Below are 20,776 nucleotides of genomic sequence, written 5' to 3'. Positions count from 1 at the left end.
ATACTTGTGTTTTGAGATCAGAAACTGGTCCTGACATGGAGGGAAAAGTATGACTGAGATGGCAAAAGCAGAGGGAGAAAGCAAACCTATTTTTAAAAGTGTAAGAAATACCTGAGAACTACAGCTCACCCAGCTGAATGAGATATTTGGGAAGATCCTGGAAGACTTGCAGCATTCTTGCAGTGATAAGTAAATAAAATAATCTCCTCCATGATGTAAACAAAACATCTCACTTGAGCAAGTGAATTTCCCCCCAGCTGGCTTAATGAACAAGGTTAAGCGATAGATGGGCCACCTCTCAGATTTAGTGAGGCATTTGACTCTGGCATTACAACAAACTGCCAACATTTGGAGATGGCCAGTGAAATAATCTCAGAAGTTAGCAGTTTATGACTTATCAGAGACTTTGGGATCTTTCAGAAGTCTGCCCTGTGATTACTTTTTTTAACTATTCAAGCCATAATACCTGTAAATTATTTGAGTAATTAAATAACACAGAAAATTCACACATCACCATGTACTGGGATAATTTAAAAGCATATTGAAGGAAAATACTAAAATGTAGAATAATCCTGGTAAGCCAGAAAAAATGGTTTAGAGACAGTAAGATGAATTCAATTAGGACCAGAGCAAAGCACTGCCCATAGTAAAGAGAAATAAAGAGTGTAAATACAAAGAAGGGAAACAAACCATCAGATTTTACCAGGGAAAATTCTGGTTGTTAAGATTAAACCTGACTAAGAGTTAACTTATTCTGAACTGTATTAACAGAAATATTTAAATCCAAAATTGAGGAATTCTCTGCTTTTCATCATCCTGGTGAGAGCCTGGCTAGAACTGTAGCTTGACCTGTCTGCTTAAGGCAGACGAAAGCAAATTACCAAATCCTGAAGAGAACATTAAGAGTCAAAGGTTTAAAAATGTGAACTAAAAGGAAAGGCTGCCATGAATTCAGCAGGGTTAGTCTAGAGAAGAGGGATTTTACAGGTAACATGACAACATTTCTATAATGTGAAAGCTGGTAAAAGTGCTATAGCAATAAATTGTTCCCCAGTCTCACGGGGAGGAGGAAAAAGAAAAAAAACTTTGCCTGCTGAAGAGATTTCATATGGAGTGTGGAAAAGAAATTTCTAATTCACAATGTTTCTACGTCTATCATTAGTGTCCAGGGAAGTTGTGTCACTGCTTAGACAGTAAGGGACAAAACATCTCTCATTAATGGTGTCTCACTGAAAGGAGCCAAGCTGGATAAAAAGGTCCCTTTCTAGTGCTACGCTTCCAAGATTTGTAAGCATTCTTTTGCTAAAAGACACAAAACAAAATACTGAAAAATATTGTACAGTGCTGGTATTTGCAGTTTCACAGTAAACATGTCAAGCTGTTTTTTCTCCATCTTAAAATAACTGAAAGCCCAGATGGTCCCTGAAGTGCTTAAATTGCATTGATCATCACCTGTTCTGCATAGTACATTCCTTTGCACATTCAAGCTGTGAGCACAATTCGCATTCATGCAACTTTACAGAAGAATGATAGGTAACAGTAACTTTTCCCAGGCTTATGTGTATGCCACCCCTGAATAGAAAATTTTACCATTAGTAGCTAGTTCATTTTTAAGCTTATTTTTAAGCCATTGAAAGAGTTCAAGTAACAGCTAAGTTATTTTCTGCTATTCAAAACAAATGTTTTGAATCTGCCTAGTGTATTGTAGAAAAATGGGTTAAAGAGATATGAAGTATTCAAAGTAGACATGTTCTTTTTTAAATCCCAGTTCACAACATCCCTTGTTATCATGTGTGAAGCCCATGGAATGTGTGCTGGTGCTGTTTTATCCCTCATTTAATGACTTGCTTTATGAGGACAACAACGCTGGTTTTAATAACCTTCAGGAGAACACACCAAAACCTGAGAACCTCCCCATAGACACATTCCTCCCCCTCAAACAACAAATCTACTCCTGGTGTCTTCATCCAGAGCTGGTAGCACAGCCAGAAGGCTGCCAGGTACAGTAAGAAGGCAAAGTTGATTACACAAATTCAGTTTCTCTGAATACTGAAGCAAAGAAAAGGAAGGGACAAACAGAGACAAGATAGTCAAAAGCCTGCAAATTATTTAAGCAGCAACCTGATGTAAGAGACTGGTATTCAAGTTCTTGTTTTAAGTTGGCACTCAGGGGTATCCATTAATATAAATAATTTTTATAGTCATCACAGCTGTGAAACTCTGGGTAAACTTCTTTCAACATTTTCAGGAGTATTTTAAAATACCAAATTTAATTTGAGATATCAAAAGAAAAATCATAGTTTTAGTCCATCCTGTAATTAATGAAAAAAAAGCCGACATAAGTTTCCTAATAGCACTTACCTGGAGACCTTGAGAGCTCCCACAGTCAGAAGGACAACTCTGTGCAGTGATAATGTAGAAGAAAAGAAGCACCACCAACAAATCATGAGGAAAGGACAGCCTGCCTCCTAGATTAACTACTGCCTAGGCACTTGCTAGCAGGGATTGATTTTCTTTTCACTTTATTTCAGTCTGTGAGGCTTTTTTACCTTACACTGAAATTTCCCATGCATTCCCATCAAAGTGAAAAGGGAATGAAGGGATGTCCCAAATTTATATGAACCCACAGAGATCCCAATGGCCTGGTGGGCCAAGAGAGCTCTCATCACTTCTCACCACTCTCACCTGAGGACCAGGGGCAGCTGCTGTCCCCCAGCTGCTCCACATCCCCCTGAGGCTGAGTGAGCCAAAAGGGCTGAAGTATTTCTTAGCATACTTCTCCTTTGAGGGCAAACACATTTCTGTTCCTGCAGAAACCAACTCCTCTACACCTCAGCAGATCAGGAGCAGCATTTTGTGTTTTGGCCACACATCCCCACATCTTCTCAAGGAGATGCTGATGGGACAGATAGGACCTAAACCCTCTCTTAATTAGGCTGGGCTGCAGCATTGTATTTGTGTACTATATTTAACACACATAAAAAGTATTCAGCAATTGATCATTCTTGTTGATAACCATATTCAGAGGCTTATTCTTCTTAGAAGTTCCAATCAAGAACTCTTAAGAAGGATTTCATCAAACAATATTGAAAGAAAGATTGTTCAAAAATGACTGATTTTGGATGCCTCAATTTTTTGCCCAGGTTCATTTGGGAAGAATTGTTCTGCAGAGCACCAGCAAATTTAAAACCTTATAAAATATCTCTAGCACAACAAGACAATACAAAATTATTCATCATGTTTGAAAAGTTGGGCTGTGATATGTTACAAATCAAGATTGTGCTTGAAATTGGGATACAAATATATGAACTGCAGAGTGCTGCCAAAATGATCAACCCTGTCTGCTATATTTCTTGGAAGGGCATACAGTCACCCTGGTCCATAAATGGCTACTGTTTCTATAAAACAAGTCCATTCTGTCTTGCTCTCTGGCTTTAATTTTAAAGGCATAACTCCATATGCAAGCCAAATAACCAATTGCTATTAAAATATTTGTTTTTACAGAAGTTGCTGTCTGCTTGTCTTCTAAGTAGAAGGGTGATGAGAAAGTGAATTCACTGACATTTCAGAGCTCAGGCCTTTTGCAGTGACAGGGACACACTAGTTAAGGAGGATTTTATGCCTGTTCCAGTTTTACTGTGATCTGAAACATTGGTTGTGTCTGCCAAATCCTGAGAAAGGTTTAATTGTGAATGTCCAGAAGAAAACTGAATGCAACCTACTTGACTCCATGCCTGTCAAAACTACCCTCATTACAGATATATATGATGAGTTACAAACTCTTGTCAAATCCTGGCAGAATATTGCAGCAGGAGGTTCCCTATTTTATATGAAGAAAGGTTTTATTCTAGTATAAATATATATACACATATATTTTTAAAGCCAATAGAAGGGATGATATCAGTTACTTAAAGATCTCCTATTATACCTAGAACAAATGGGAAAGAAACTGATCTGGCTTTCCTCCTCCAGCTTTGGCCCATCAGGAGTTTCCTGACTCCAGCACTATGAGTTATAGATGATCATCTAGTGAGCCCCCAAATTTATAAGCTGGGCTTAACAAATATCAGAGTTAATATGCACTCATTTGCTTCAGGGTTTGCAGCTTGCCTCAACACTGCTCACTGACTTCAGATCTCTGAGCACAACAAGAACACTTCCGTGTCTGCTTGCAGCAGGAATATGCAAAGTGAAAGATTTCACTCACATCTGTGTGAATAACAGTATTTAAACTATAGTCTCATTCTCAGATCCTGTACTCTAGGTTCAAAAGGAAAGAAATTAGTAATTCTGAACCTCTGAGAGAGTCAATTTTTCAAAGCACTTCCCTTTAGAACAGTTTTAATGAGGTTTTAATTGCACTTTTCCTCCTTAGGCAGCATATACCTTTTCACAAACTGTTTGTGTAGCATTAAATATATCCTCCCAGCAAGCAAATATTTGGTACCTAACATTTTGCATGAAAGTATTTCGTGTTTGACTTTAAGTTCTTCCATCATTACCTTATTGCTGTGGTGGTCTTCCACTGGAATTCAGTCCATCATGTAGCACACAATCTTTCCAATTTTGTCTCCAGCCCACATCCAACTGCCTTGTCCTACAGGTTGTGGAAACACTGCCTTCATGGCAAGGCAACATTACCATTTTCCCAGGATACCAAGTCACCCTACACAGCTGATTGGAAGCTTCAGAACAGTACTTGAGATGTGCATTGGCTGTGTGCTGCTGTTCTGAGTGGGGCTGAATTTTTCTCTGAGAGGACAAGAGGACTGGGCAATGTGAAGTGGAGAAAATCATCTCAAACATCATTCCCATGTGGGGAATGAATTGAAGCTGGGGGTTATATTCTCTAAAATCAAAACACCCAAGGTATAGGCTAGACTGGAAAAAGCTTGCATTTACTTTTACCTCAGAGGACCTGTTGTGATGATCACCAAACCTTAGACTACATTTTTACCTCTAAAATCTTTACTTTCTACACTTTGAAGAGTGCTCAGATTATCCTCTGGAGCTTGCATGTTCCATCCTTTTGGATGGAGATAATCAAGCAAGTTCAGCCTTAGTTGTTTCCAGCTCATGTGAGATGAGGGATACGCTGCAATAATCTAGTCTGGACTCCTGCAGAAAGCATTTTTGAGATTCAGGTACACAGTCCATTGTCAGCATTGCTGACTGCTCAGTTATGAACCATCACTGAGAGATGAGAAGAAAAAAGAAGGTGGAGAAAGGCTCATAAAATACTTCCAGGAACAACAGGAAAAGCTGTGCAGGTATTTCAGGCTTTAGTGAAGTCAACCAGAGGTCTAGAAATTTCTCTAATAAGCAAGTACCATGTTTTAAAAACAAATGTATGTGTTTGAAACTTAGCTACCACTCATGAATTTGATTCTAAATTGGTTTGGTATTTAGAGAAAAACTTCTTCTCACACACATTTGTGGCACTATTTTACTCAGACTGGATTATTTCTGGAAGTCAAATCTAGCCAGTTTTTATTCAAAGACTTCAGGATTTTCCCTTTCAAAAATATCTATATTTGGAGACCTTGTACTGCATGTCACTGAAAGCATGTTTGCTGGTAAGCAACCATATGTAACAGATGCATTTTACAAGTATTGCATCTTGTATTTCTCTTAGCAAAAATTTTAGAGATCCATTTATCTCCTAGAAAACTTTTTTTTTCTTAATGAGTTCTATTTTACAAGCTTCCTAATACTTCACACATGATTGACTGGCCAGCAGCTTGCAACCAGACACCTGGACTTGCCCTTGGGAGTCATTTATTCAAGGACAGCTCAGTTCAGGCTGCTCACTTACAGATGTTAATGTAAGATGAGCTGTGTTACATTAATGGGTAAACAGCCACCTAAATAGCAGTCAGAAAACCTCAGCAGGTAAGTCAAAAGTCCAGAGTAAAATTCCAGCTGTAAAATCTACAGAAACAAGGTGAATTTGCAGTAACATGGTGCTGAATGCCCAGCACTGTGGTTAATTGAGCTTGCACTCTGCAATCCAACACCAATGCCTAGCACTGTGCTCACACTTTCTGCCTTCAACATCACCACAGTTTCTCTGACAGTATAAAATTTTCATACTATTTTTCCACTGACTTGTTTTGTTCTCTGCTTCTTATACAGGTCAACTCTTCTGCCAATTAAGTCAATGGGATTTTTACAGTTGACCTACATTGAAGAAAAACTGGCTTTAGGCCTATTGAGTTACAATTTCCACACAAGTAACACTAGAGGTGGTTTTTTCACTTCACACATGATAAAGACCTTTTAAGGAAGATGAGTGAATGGATAAAGTACCTAAACACAAGTCATAGATCAAAAACCTCAAAAATATTAATTAAGCAACATCCAAGCTTGTATTGTGAGCAGTGCAGTTCCATAAACAATAATGACTCTTATCCAGGAAATGAATGGTATCTGAACACATACTGAAGAATTTTATATCTATTACAGTGATGAAAGATGATGACTTAAAAACAACTTTGAGCAGTTTCATTTAAAACAGTTTTAAAATCACTATTAAAATTACTATTGAAATCACTATTAAAATCACTTTGTCCAGCAGGTGTTTCTAAAACCTTTAGTTCATTAGGCATGCAAAACCCCCAAAGATCCCTCTAGCATGAAACTGTATTTTGCTTGGTGCCACAAGGACTGCTACAAGATAAATGGCTTATGAGGATATGGATTTGAAGTATTACAAATTACTTTTCAACTGCATATCAGTGCCATTTTACTGATAATGAGGGATTTGCTGACTATTTACAACTGACATTTTGAGAAGTTGTTCTGTAATCCAAAATGATCTCCTATTCTACAGCATTCATTTTTAAACTAGGGAGGGAAAAATGGGCATTCGGCACAATATGACATTTTGATGTATTCTGAAGAGTTTTTAAAAGACTTAGCATTCAAAATAGCAGAATAGATTAAAAAATACATAAGGACATTTTCATTAGAGATTATCTCTTCTCAAAAATTCAGATGCTTTTATATGAAGCACAGGAGTCCAGACCCTCATCTGAAAGTGTTTCCTGGAATTGAGGTCTCTGGGATGCATCAAGGTGGTCTTTTGAGACTTCCCATTCTTTATATAGCTTCTTGTAACAGGTTGTAAAAGGAAGATAAAGGCAAACCTGCATGGAGTTTCAGGACTTTTGGATCAGGCAGGCACTCACAGAGCATCCTTTTAGCACTCAGATCAAAACCAGTAAGAACCAGAAACTTTATGAGGCCCTAAAGGGAGACTGGAAGTAGAGGCACTGAACTATTCTTAAACTTCAAGTGAGTTCTGTTATGGTTACCTATAAAACCAGAATGAATTCAGTTTGCCTGAAATAGTTCTGTTTTCTTTAACTAAATGGTTTATCCAAGGTTTTCTTCTCTTCTATTTCTACAATAACTTTTCTATAATAACTGTTCTGGCACCTTTGCCAAAGCAATGTGATATGCACAGTTTAATGGTGCACTGAAGTGACGACTCACTGACAAACACTAGATTGTAACAAACAAAACAAAGGAGAAAAGAAAAGGCAGGAGGTGGGAATCCAGAAGGGGAGATGCCTGTCTGTGAAAGAAGAAAAGTGGCAGAAGATCCTGGACCTCTAAAACTGAGCAACAAGAAAAACGAAGTAAAAATAATGAAGAAATAGTGAGGCAGTTCACAGGCTTTGTGCTACAATTATTAGCTGTTTATTGTCCTAGAAGACATGGTCAATTCCTTATAGCCTTATGATTAATATTTATAAGGAACTCCTAATATGTGCCTAAATATATTGACAGGAGCTGCCAGAAATTTCTGTGCCTCAACATAGCTCAAAATTTATTTTTTTATTACTATATTGAATCACAATTTTTTCAGTATGTTAAGCATACATTGTACATACACAGCTACATAGAATATTTGAGACTTCTTAGTTTGTCCATTTCTATTGTGATGCCAAAATGTGAATTTTGGAGCCTAGCTCTGGACAGGCAACTAAGCCCTGGGTTGTTGGGTTTTTTTTTAACATAGTGTAGTGTAATAATGTGCATAGTACTTTAGAAAGAGAAAGAATGCAGGAAAACCAAGTTGTTGATTTCCACCACAAACTCCCTGCCTGAAAGGATATCTCTCCATAAAGGAAATTAATAACCCTGGTCTGCCTACCTTCCTGAGAGAGGACATCACTCAGATGCTGTACAAATTCATTGTCTATACATGTATCTATTGCAATATTTATTCATTTTCCTGCTGTCAGCAGTGACAAATTGTTTCCTTGCATTCTTTAGTTAGAAATGGGCTGCTTTTTTTTTTTCCATATAACTCCCAACACCTCAGTCACGTCCATAGCTATTAGAGAACATAAAGCAAAGGCATTTTATGAGACATGCAGCAACAACAATCACTGTAAAATATCAAGCTTAAAGAAGAAATTTCATGAAGCCTTCAACAAATCCTCTCATACCCCATCACAGGTTGTTTTCTTTTTTTAAATAAAACAAATACAAAACCAATGGTAAAAACCTCAACAAAACAACAAAATCAACAACTCTCCTCTTGCTCTATGACTATACATAAAGAAGTTTCATAGTGCAAAAATAAAAGATGGGTAAGAATTTCAAGTTGGGGTATGTAAAATATTTTTCACCCTTTTCAATGGAACTTTTTGCCCGTATTCACACATAAAGAAGTCCAGCATCTAAACTGTAGCTTAAAACTAAAAGTTAAAAAAAATGGGTGCACAGCAAGAGCTCCACTGATCAATGAGCTCCAGGAATGACAGCCTGAAAGACATTCATAAAAATAAAAGGGCAGATCTGTTAGTTGGACCAATAAATTAGACAGCTATGGTCCTCCAGAGGGTGCAATGACAAGGAAAAAAATTAAAGTCCAGATGCTGAAAGATTAAAGAAAATTAAGTGAATTCCATGAAAATCCAGGAGACACAATCCTAAAATTTTAGTAAAAATATTACTTCCAAAGACCCCTAAAACCCCAAATTATTCTAAAATACCACAATTCATCCATGCTGAGTCAAAAGCATCTTCCTTTCCTTTGTATCACAAAAGTTCTTTACCTGAGTTTTGTGTTGTGTAGAACGAGGCCAGGAGAGTCTTCACCTTTTATTTGCTGCTTCTCATCAAATACAATTACAGTGCCATAAGTCTACATTTTATTTTCTCAATTGGAATCCTTGGTTTGTAAAAAATTAAACTACCATGAAAAATACTCACAAAATATTAAATAAGCATAAACATATCTGTTGAACTACTTAAGAAAGCATTAAATTTGTTTAGATGTTCTCCAGCTTGTTCTGTGGTAAAAGGATGCACAGAGATTACTTCAGACAGAGGAATCAAAACAGAATAATTTCATTGTGAAAGCCAGGCAACATTGCATTCTTGACGGCCATTTACACTCCTTTTTATACAAAAGCTTTATTGCATTACATTTCTGAGCATTATTTCAGTATGTGTTAAATAGTTTTTGAAGGTTTATAGGCTGTATCAAAGTACATCAAATCAACCAGAACACAGCTGTTTGCCCCTCTACTCTCTAGCACAATCCTATTTTGGACATTTCTTATTTTGGACATTTCTAAGTCTTCAGACAGTTTTCCTTCTCCTGTATCTGAAATTGTGTTTAGTGCTGTCTGGAGCAAGGTGGTAGTAATAATATTTAAATTTACAGTTTCAGGGAATGATAGCGTTTACTTCATCAAATAGAAACAGTTCCATTGAGGGAAACATGAACTGTCCTGATAATGTGTGCCCCAGCTGTGACTGCAAAGATGAGAATGCAAGTTTATTTTCTTTTGCATTCAAGGCTTGACCCAAGACCCATTAGAATAATTGGAAAACATCACATTTTTGTAAACATCCTTGATACTTAACTGATATGTGATTTGTGTTCAGTGCTTCATGGAGATCCAAACATACTGGAAAATTTTTCCTTTAGATTTGTTCTAAATCAGGCTCAAACTTTGGACTTGGTTAACAAATTGGGGCACTGAACACTGACCTCCTCAGCAATCCCTGGGGGTCATTCTCCTGTTTCAGCAATCAGCTGGTACCTTTCCTGCGTTCCACCACTGTTACACTGGCAATTCAGGGAAGCTAAGCCAAACTAGAGCAAAATAAAGCATCCTACCTATTGGTCTGCCTCCATCATGTAAGTATTACTGGAGAAGAGGATTCCTTCCCTTATCTTGGGGACGAAAGCGCAGCTTCCTTCCCTGGAGCTTCCCAATCTCCAGCAGGTGAAGAGTCCTTAAACCAGGACAAAAGCCAGGAGAGTTTGGCATTTCATGTCAGTTTCATCCTGTCCATCTGTAAATTATCTGCTCTGCTCAACCTGGGAGGAATCAGCCCACGGGGCACGACTTTATCACGCCTTTATTTCGGGAGCTGATTAGGGCTTGGTGAACCTGAGGCTTTGGGCTGAGGAAAACTGCTCGGGAAGTTTCCTGGAGCAAAGCTGCGAGACCGGGCCCTCAGCCCCGAGCCCTCGCTGCGGAGCCGAGCCGTGTGGGGCCGCTCCATCCCACACGCTCCTTCTCCACGGCTGCGGCCGCCGCTCCTCCGCCATCTGCGGCGGAGCCTCCGGGTGCGAGCCGGGCCCTCACAGGCCGTGGGCGGCTCAGGCTGGCAGGGCCCGCAGGGTACAGCGGTACCAGAGCCCGGGAGGCTGCAGGCGGTGCCGGCTGAGGGAGCCCCGCAGCCCATCACACGCTCCCGGCCACAGCGGGACACGGGCGGAGCGACACGAACCGGCGACATAGAGCAAAGCCAGGCAGCAAATCCTGACCGGTTCAAGCGGGCTCCAATCCACCCAGTGAACTTTACCCCAGGAAAAGCGAGATGTGCTGTTTGACTGACACTTGTCTCGAATGTTCGCCGCGGGGCGGCCTCAGTGTTGCCCATCCCCGCTCGCAGACCCGGCTCCGGGGCAGCTCTGCGCTTGGAGCGATGGGTGGGACTGCTCTGAGGGCCATACAGCTCCCACTGCAGTTTTCAAGAAGGGAACTCAATTCGTGACCTTGTGCTTCCCTGTGCCTGGGCAATTACTGCATTACCCTGGAGATTTTTAAACCATTTCAGATTCTCCCTGAATCACCACATTCAGGAGTTAATGCATTCCCTACTACACTGCTGCAGCATTTATAAGGATCTGGCTGTCAGCTTCAAGCCCTACATTTTCCTATTGTCTCTAACAGTACAGTTCATTAATGCCTTCAATCTTGATTACGGCTGATTACAAAGATGCCACCATTCTGCAGAAACAAAGTTATCAAAGAAAAAATCTGAAAAACTATTATCTGCTGAGCCTTTGAGAACTTCACTTGATATTAAAACAGGTAAAGCAACATAATTCAGTCTCAAGAAGGCTCTCTATTCCATTAAAATTTCATTGATTTGCTGCTGATAGAAAATGAACCACAAGAGACATTGATGAAAAAGCTTTATAAAGGGCTATGACAAGTGATCATCAATTACTGCAGTGTAACTTGGATTGAACTTTAGCACGGTGGCCAGGTGCAGATCCAGGATTACAAACAGAGTCTTAGCCAGCAGCCAGTTTTCTCCTTCATTTTTTTGAATTTGCTTCATTATTAATAGGTCTGGGGGAGGAAAAGAGATTTTAACAAAAGAACCCCAATGCCTCTTAATTTATCACCTTTATCTGTGGCCCAAAGTAAAAGCATCCAAGACTTCTCAAAGTACCTCGACTGTCTCCTTGGCAGACCGAGTATTTTTAGCCCACTGGATGTGAGCTGCTCCCGAGAACAGATGGGTTAGCACTCCAAGCACTTCATGGCTGTTTGTGCACTGCTGTAGAACAGAATGAATAAAACATGACCCGGCTGTGAAGTCCTTATTCCCCACTTCCATCTCATTGACTTCAACAAATTGTGTCCATGTCTCCTCCCCAACAGGAAACAAAGACTGCCAGTTTCACAATGCCTCCTTGTTTCCCCATTACAAACTGATTCTTATCTAGGGTGGGGAAGGGGAATTTTTGCGATTTTTTTCCTTTCATAGTAGTATTTCAAGGTTTCACAAGTTTTCTCACTCTCTCCTGATCCTGCCTTCTCGAATAATCAGTGGTCTTTGGCAGAGGAGCTGATACAACACTGACCTGGAAATCTGAAGTGCCTGTCTCCAGCCCAGCCCGAGGAGAACAACTGGAATCCAAGCTACTCATTTTTGCTACACCAGTACAGCTGTTCTGTGAGATGTTTCACCTTTGCAAGGAGCTGGTACATTGCAAATGTTTCCATTTGGTATTTGAATGTGAAGTCTGAACTGTGTACTTCTTAATCACAAACTTTCATCCAGAAGGAGATTTCTATTGTGATTGATCACAATGACAGTTTGGAAAATTAGATTCTTTTCTCCTACAACTGTTCATGAATAGGCTTGGTCTTTTACATAACCACTGATAGAATTAGCCTTTTTCAGAGAAACTGGAACAGTAGGTCTAATTTCCTTTATGTTATTTATTATTCAATTTAAATTAATTACTTTTTGATGTTCAGATTTTTAGCAGTGTATAAATGTAAATCACACTCCAAAGATCCAAGCATGTAACACAACATATTCAAAATTGTGGACAAGATGCATCCATACTTTTTTTCCTGAACTCACTTTCCTAGTTTCATTTTTTTCTGGAGAAAATTATCTGAGGTCTTATTTAAACCTTCACAAATTTATTTCAGTGATCAGATTAGATATTTAATGGGCTTGACATTTTGAGTAACTGTTCCCTGGGTATTTTAATTCTCCCTTAAAAGTAAACTAGCATTAAGGGAGAGAATGGATACCTAATGAAATGTCAAAAACATTGAATATTTGCATTGAATTTGGAGCATAATGTGGCACATTTTCTTTTAGGGATTACTAAAAATATAAATTTTTTTGTGTTAAATTTGAGCACATTTTTCACATTTTCTGCAATTAAAAATGCCCTTAGATAATTTTATTCTTTTTTATTTTTTACTCTAAGGAATTGAAACAATTTTATGAAACTTGGCATTTTGAAAACAGAACATTTTTCCATTAAGTAGTGTCAATGGAAGATTTTAGAATAGCTCTGGGGAAAGTGAAAAGGGACTTTAACAGGCAGCCCTGATAAAAAATTTTCATATTTATCAACTTAAGATTGCCACATGAACTCCAGCAAATGATGTGGGAGCTCAGCATTGGAATTCAGTGAAGATTTTTTGTCCCACAGAATGGTTTGCTTGCCTACATCTGTCTCTATTGCTTTCTTGTTTAAAAAATCAGATAGATTCCAATATATCGTATAGATTACTGAAATTCAAAATAAATGAAGCAGCATTATGTGAGTACAGCACATAATAGGTAGCAAAATATTGTCTAGAAGGCAGACCAGAACTTCTGCATTGCTGTTAGAATTTTACTTTTTTCATGGATTCCTTGAGAGAAAATGTCAAAAGTAAAAATGATAATGAAACATATACTTTAACGCTTCTTCATTACATTGGATTTGAATGACTTCCTAGAAACATATTTCACATTAGCATCTGGCTATCATGAGCAAAAAGACTTGGAGAATCAAGACAGACACAAGTACAACAGGCTGGCTATCTTACTAATTGCAGTGCAGTGTTCACTGTACAGCTCTCAGGAATTACTTGCTGAAGTCCATTATTAAGATTAAATTCCTAGATGGGAAGATATTTTCTTGTTTACAATGCTGACATTTCCTACAGGAGAGCAGAATAACCAGGGATACCTTTACTCTTCACTGAGTTTTGAAGTGCTGTGAAAATTACACTGGCAAACTCATCATATTTCACGTGGTAAGCAGTACGTGGTTTCTACATCTGTAAATCCTGATATGCGTTATACATTTTACAATTTTCTGCCCCAAATAAACTACAAGAATACTTCTTAACTTTTGTCTAAGACAACTATGTCTGATTTTCCTTTCAGGCAGTCCATGCTCTACCAGCTTGTGGAATTGAAGGTGCATTACACTTGGCCACATCTTCACATGCACTGACCATTAATGACAACAATCATTAAAATAATTAACTTCTACCAAACAAGAATTTGCAATCACTCCCATTCTACACACCCATAAACAAAATATGTCTTCACTGTGTTTTTGATCCACACTCCATCTGTATCATTCCTGGGGCACTGTAATGTTGCTTACTGAACAACTTTGGGCTTTTTCTTACCACTAGGAATTGCTTCATGTTGCTGTTGTGTGAGGGAAAAGTAGTGACAACACTAGCTTGAATGGTAAGCAAGAAAACCTGTGCATCTCAGAAAGTACTTAATCCAAGCTTTGCCTGCTGTTATATGAAAACCTGTATGGAATGAATCAGTCCTGCTTCCTCTCTTTTCTCTCTGTGACTTGTGAGCTTGGGACCTTCTCCCACCCACAGTTCTCATTAAAACTGAGAACGGGGGAGAAATGGCAGCTAAACTTTAAAGGAGACATTAACATGCCAAGTGTTTTCTTTGTACATCCATCACAAGGACACAAATAGGACCAAACTAAATGTCCAATCTCTTTTGACATTATTTCTCTTCCATAAGAAAAGTCACTTATTGTTGTATAATAAAGACACCATAAAATGTTACCTTCATTTAAAATTACTGGAAGAAATTCCAAGAGAGAAGAACCCAAATGCATTGAAGGCTCCAGCCTAGTAGAAAATTTGCATTAGCTACAGGCCATCATGTAAATATACAAGCTACAGGATTAATCACTAACAGTAAACAAATATTTGAAGAGATGCTTTCACACAGCACTTGCATGGCAAGAAATTAGCTATAAAAATCAATTATGCATCATTATCATCTGACAGTATGTATCCAGGATATTCATCTCAGGAAACAAAAAGCAAGCATCTGGTCAAGTGCAAACACCTCATTCCACAATTGATAGCCTGGCCAGGGACACATTTCAGAGAGGTCACTTACCCCATCCTCTTGGGAAGGGAAAAATGAATCTTAAAGCAAAGCCACAATAAGATATAAAAGACAGCCAGTCCTTGAAAATCAATGAAAAATAAGCTCCAACCTGTAAATTATGGAAACAAATTTATTAATAGAAAGAGAAAAGCTTCTCCCACTGTAAACAACCACAGTCTAGCAGGTTTGTATTGTGGTAAATGGAAGAATTCAGACTGCAGTGAGATGTTGTATAACTTCATTAATGCTCAATATTCAGGTGTCTGGTGTTTCAAGAGAAGTCTGAGCAGAAGTGGATACCTAGTTCACACAAAAATGAAGTCTTTTACTGCAGTCAGTGTATTAATACTGCCTCACCTCAGCCAAGAAATAGGTTTAATTTGATTCAAGGTACCTGAAATCTAGTGGAAATTCTCCCTGTGAATTTGTTTTTTTAAAATAGTTTCTACTCAGCCTGAAAATGAATCTCTGTACTAAAAACAATTTTTAGGCATCTCCTTGAGGGAGGTGTTATTTTATTTATCTTAGGATTTGTTCAGAACAACAGGGATTTAGTACCTAAAAGAATAATCCAGGATATCTATTATAAAACTAGTATGCAAAAACTCATACTACATCATTATTCCATTAATTACAATACTTAGACTGGCATCTGCTTTCTTTGAGTAGCCTTGGAAATCTCATCCATGATTACTCTCAATTTCTTTACTTGGTTTTTGTTCTTTTTTAGAGAAGAGGGCAATATTAAATTGGAGATGTCTGTGTACAATAACAGATTAAAACAAAATTCAAAAGAACAGATGAATCTGTGGATCTATGAAGAAGCAAGAATAAATCCTCAAGAGATGCTTTTTTCAAAGAAACCTGCAAACAAGCTTTGAACCTTGTGTGCCATATTTTATTGGTGTGAAACAGATATGAGAAAAGTTAATTCATTTTAAAGTTTAAAAGTTTACCTTACTGCTGTGGCATTTTTCTTTATGAAACACAATTACCATAGCACACCTCTCAGTGAACTCCTGGTGGCTGCATCAGCAAGAAACATTGACAGGGAATCTTGTAAGGAAATTCCACAACACGCCCCTCTTATGACTTACCAATAGTTACCACTAGACAAACAGGTCTGGCAGCAAGACTGGAAGGCCCCAAGGGGATGAGCTAAAGCTGCCCCTGGCAGCCAAGGAAATGGCGGCACCAGGACACTTTTCCAGCCAGTGAGAAACAGCTGCAGGCAGCACTACATGGAGAGGCAGACAGAGGGAAGCATTCAAGGCTGCAGCACAGACCAGCCCAGCTCTTACCAATCCAAGGGTGCCAAATCTACCTCCAAGGTAGATTTAGCTCAAAGCTGAAAGCTTCCATGCTTGCAGAGAGAAAAAGAGGTAGCAGTGCCTGGTCTTCCTCCCAGAGCAGCAAAAATCCAAAATGCTTTCTAAAGAACAGGATAAACACATATTGCCCTTTCTTATTTTCTTAATTTTCCATATTTACTCCTTCACTGCTTTATCTCCTTCCTACTCACTGGGCAACAGTTTCATAGTCCCCTTATTGTCTTGTTGCCCCCTTAGGCAACAAGAAGCACCTGTTAACTTAGAAAACATCTCCACACCTGTACTTCACTCAAGTATATTGGCAACAGCTGCACATCTCTACCAAGGAAAGCTGTTCTTAGTTTCTGCTAGCTATGATCTCCTTTTGTTTCCTTCAAAACTTATCTTCAGTCAAGTGCACAGTATTTCATTGCAGCTGCTTCTGGTTTTATATTGTTTACATTTCTTTCTTGGTAACTCTATGAATTGGCTGAATACTTTTTATTTTTTCTGTGGGGCTTACATGAGAAAAAACAAGCAATTCCTTTACTTGTGAATTCTGCCATTTATTAGGAGAGTAAAACTCTCATGAGAAATTGCAGTATTCCAAGTAATACCATTTGCAAGGGAACTTAGAAGGACCTTATTTTAAAGCTAGGTGAAACAGAGTGAGAAATTGATGACAGACAAAAAATTAGAAAATTAGAATTAGGAAATGTGCTCTGAAGTGAAAATAATGTTAATTACATCGCAAGAGGCCACATAAGCTAAAGAGCTATTATTTCCAGGCCTTCCTAATGCTAAACAAAACACAAGCAGTTGCTGGGAACTGTGTCACTAGAAATAAATAGCAGCATTATTATCAACTTCTGAATGTGAATTGCATGTGGAACAAGTTCTTCAATATTCTTCTATAAACATTCACAACATTGGGTTGAGTAATCTTCCAAAACTTTGGAATTTGCATGTCTTCTAGCCTACCAAGGTAGCATTTCCTGGGTTTTTTTATTGTTGTTCTTGGTTTTTTTGGGGAGTTTTCTTCAGTGCATAGAGGCAAAAGAGCAGTCTGTAATGACCCCTAGGTGTCTAATCCTGTACAGTCACCTACTGCTTTCTAACCTCAGAGCTATGTCTGTGGATACTTATATTTTTTATAATTTTAAAGGTCCTTTTCCATTGTCCTTTAAGTAAAGGTCGAATTGTTCCATGAAAAAATTGTGCAGCTGTGAATAACCTGAGACTGAGGTGGTTCTTGAGATGCCTCTGAAGGAGGGAGAAAGTGCAAAGTTGGTTTTCTCAGAGAAAGCAGATCTTTTTTGCTTATTTGCTGTGTCCTGACTTGCTTTGTTCTGAGGTGCTAACAGTAACTATTTAAAACCTCCTGAGCCAGTGTGCCAAGTGATTAGTACAGAAACTGCCCAGCTGTCTCTGTGGGAAGTTCAATAGAATTTTCTTTTCATGGGCCACAAACACTGATGGATTAAATCACACAAAAGCCAATGTCAACAGAAGAAAAGGTTCCTGACCAAGAATGAAGCTTGTGTACAAAAATCTGTACTTTAATATGAGCTAGCCATAAAATTAATTATAAAAAAATACTGTTATTACCACCACAAATATTTACTGTTGTAGCACCTGAAATGTTTAGTGTGCTTTATTGGCTTGGATAAGACAAGTTTCTTTTCCTGGTTGACTTTACCATCTAGATCAGACAGAGTACAGAAGGTAACAGTGAATCAAGAGTCAAATGACTGTTTGAGGAGAAAGGGCTCAGGAGACAGGAGGTTCAGGAGAGGTCTCACCTGGATTTTTAATAGAACACCACAGGGCTCAGAGACTGCCCAAAGCAGTAGCTCATAGTAATATGCTCAGTGTGCCTTTCCTATGTGTACTGTGATGAGATTTTATTATTTTTCTCGTCCAAGCACTAAGCAACTGCCCCACAGATCTAGGCTTCTGTTCAATTTTCATAGGGTTAATATTTATAGTAAATGGATCAGGAACACATTGTGTGCATCTTGGTTTTACACATAAAATAGCACGATGGTAATGTAATCAGCCGTACCTTTTCTATGTATAAATATACCAGTCCCACCCTCTCTTGTAACTCAGAAAAGGAAAATACCCAGTCCTATAGCAAAGTAAAGCTAGCAATATCCACTGTGTCTCTTGCACATCTAAAAGTGGAAAGCAGGACAAGGCCAGTGAGAGAATTGCAGCAAATCAGTTTCCTTTAGAATAAACTGACCACTTACTGTACAGGAGAAAAGTTCCTTCCAAGGCTGTGGGGCTTCATGAAAATGTAAATAAAATGTGTTTGACCTTTGTCTGTGCTGTGGGGAACTCTGTAGGCCTGAATTCAAAAGCATAGTGGCAATTTTCAAACTACAGGTAATTACATACACAATCACAAACTTCACAGGGATGTTTGAAGGCTGCTTCTTTTGTCATCAAAGTGCACCATTGGGTAATGAAATTGTCAACAGAAACTGTCAAACCTCGCTTTGGAACACAGAATCTGTTCACCAACACTGATACCTCATACAGTGCTCTGTGAATGGCTCCTGCCCATGCCTCTTGCAGTATAAAACATGAGAAAATTAGGACAGGAACTTAGCATTCTGTGCAATTGGCTACAATCCCTTGAAAATTTTTTGGAAGTAGTCCTCTTTTGCAATTCACTGGTAAGTTCTCACCTTTCAAGTGCTAGCAGTATGAATAATGATGTTGATAATTCAGATGCAAACCAGAAATATTTTAGGCCTCCTAATGAGGATACTTTTTGGCCACAAGACCAGTGGCTTTCAAAGCAGGTTAACTACTCCCATTGTTTACTTTTGTAACTATCTATTACTACAGCTATCCGGAATGCATTCCTGTTGATCCAGAATCAGTTATTCAAATAAAGGACTGTAGTCTGGTGGATTCTTCTGCTGTCCACATGGCTCCAGGAGTAGCTCCCCACCTGAGGACGTGATGATTTCTTCCTGGAATGATAAAGCAAATTAAAATATCAAAGATATAAACTGCATCTACCTTCTAAGTAGAGCAATGACGGCCATCATTCCTCTGTAACTGGCTAGCAACTATAGATAAACACTTGATAAAATAATTACAGACCAGCAAAAGGATTTTACAGGTTAATCATTTTCTTCATGCTCTGGTTGTGTTATTTATGCTGGTAGCAACTTGTGCTATTATCAAGCAGTGAAATCAGCACATCCAAGAGACTCTGATTTGTACTACTTGTAAGTTGCTGCACTATTTAGGAAGTCACCTACAGATGCTTATAGAGAGTGTTCTCATGGGTTAATTGAACAGAAAGATGCCAGTCTTCCCATGCTACTACCCCCAGGCAGACTGAGCAGGAGCTCAGTGTTTAGTGAGCTCACACACAACAGTAACAGCTTTCTGACTGATGACAGCAAGGTGAAAGACATTGCCCTTGGTAGGAAAAGGCAGTCTGTACTCACAGCACCTATGTACAGAAGATGCACATTCACATCATATTCTGTAAGGTTTGTTCTTCCAACTAATGGTTACCACCCCCTTGTGTCTGCCAGCTGAGTTGCTCGAATGACCTCTCAGTTTTTCAATCAAAATGAAACAAAATGAAGTCAATCAGTACAAGCAAGTAAAAAATTAGTTACGCCAGCCCTCCTCAGGCCCTTAAAAAATTCCATGTGGCCGCTGGAGTGGGTAAGTATACTCTTGCTAAAAATAGTCATGAGGAAAGCAGCACCTTTTCCAAAATATATAGCAATAGCTGCAATGGAAAATGTGCCCACAGTACAACCAGTCACATACAGATTGCTTGGGGTTACCAGGAGGCTTTGGGACAATTGACAGTGTACTTCACCAGAGAGGGCAGGCAGAAAAGCCTCTAAGAAAACCAAGTGACAGACAGGACAAAATACCTCCTGAGGTGATTGCCAAAGGTACCAGTTTTAATACAGCCATAAGCTAGACAGGGAAAATAGAACTGTGTGTTGGCATTAAAACTGAAATGGTTTCCCTCATAGGCTTACTGCTGGGGCAGCTATTAATTCTTATCATGGGACACCTAAGCAAGTTTTTTTCCTTTTTTTAAATGGCAGGAACTAAAAGCCATTCTGATTCTGACAAGTGCTCTACTGCTGTCTGTAAATAGATGTGTTCCTAATACAGTGATTGCCTAACGTGAGCTGTGATGAAAATATAGGAACATGGCTAGAGCACAGATGTCTGGAATTGGCTGTCACCATCACCAGGAGCAGAGGGGAAACCACATTAGCCAGAGGTTCCACATCCAGCACCTGATAATCTGCATTTGAGGTGTTGCTGTTTGCTTTTCTTTCCCTGCCAAAGCCCTGGTTAGACTCTTTCTAGGTGCACGGGGGCTGGCTGGCTGGGATGGAACTTCACAGCTGCTTGTTCTCCATTGTGACATCATGTTTTGAATTTGTGGCTAAAACAGTGTTAATAACACACTGCAGTTTTGGCTATTGCTAATCACTGCTTACACAGCACAAAGGATTTCT

At 38.9% G+C, this 20,776-nt stretch overlaps 1 protein-coding gene across 1 annotated transcript in view; it reads right to left on the bottom strand.

Moving 5' to 3' along the window:
- Window positions 1-17,168: 17,168 nt before the first annotated feature.
- Window positions 17,169-20,776, bottom strand: part of SH2D4B (SH2 domain containing 4B) — a 58,399-nt gene continuing 54,791 nt past the window's right edge. Inside the window, exon 8 of the mRNA XM_064716615.1 lies at window positions 17,169-19,243. Within this exon, the coding sequence (XP_064572685.1) occupies window positions 19,151-19,243 (93 nt within the window). The 3' untranslated portion in view covers window positions 17,169-19,150. The remainder of the gene's footprint in view (window positions 19,244-20,776) is intronic.

This window comes from Zonotrichia leucophrys, chromosome 6, assembly GCF_028769735.1.
Source record: "Zonotrichia leucophrys gambelii isolate GWCS_2022_RI chromosome 6, RI_Zleu_2.0, whole genome shotgun sequence".
Lineage (NCBI taxonomy): Eukaryota > Metazoa > Chordata > Aves > Passeriformes > Passerellidae > Zonotrichia > Zonotrichia leucophrys.
The sequence above is the reverse complement of the archived record's forward strand: the minus strand, read 5'-3'. Positions and strand labels throughout refer to the sequence as shown.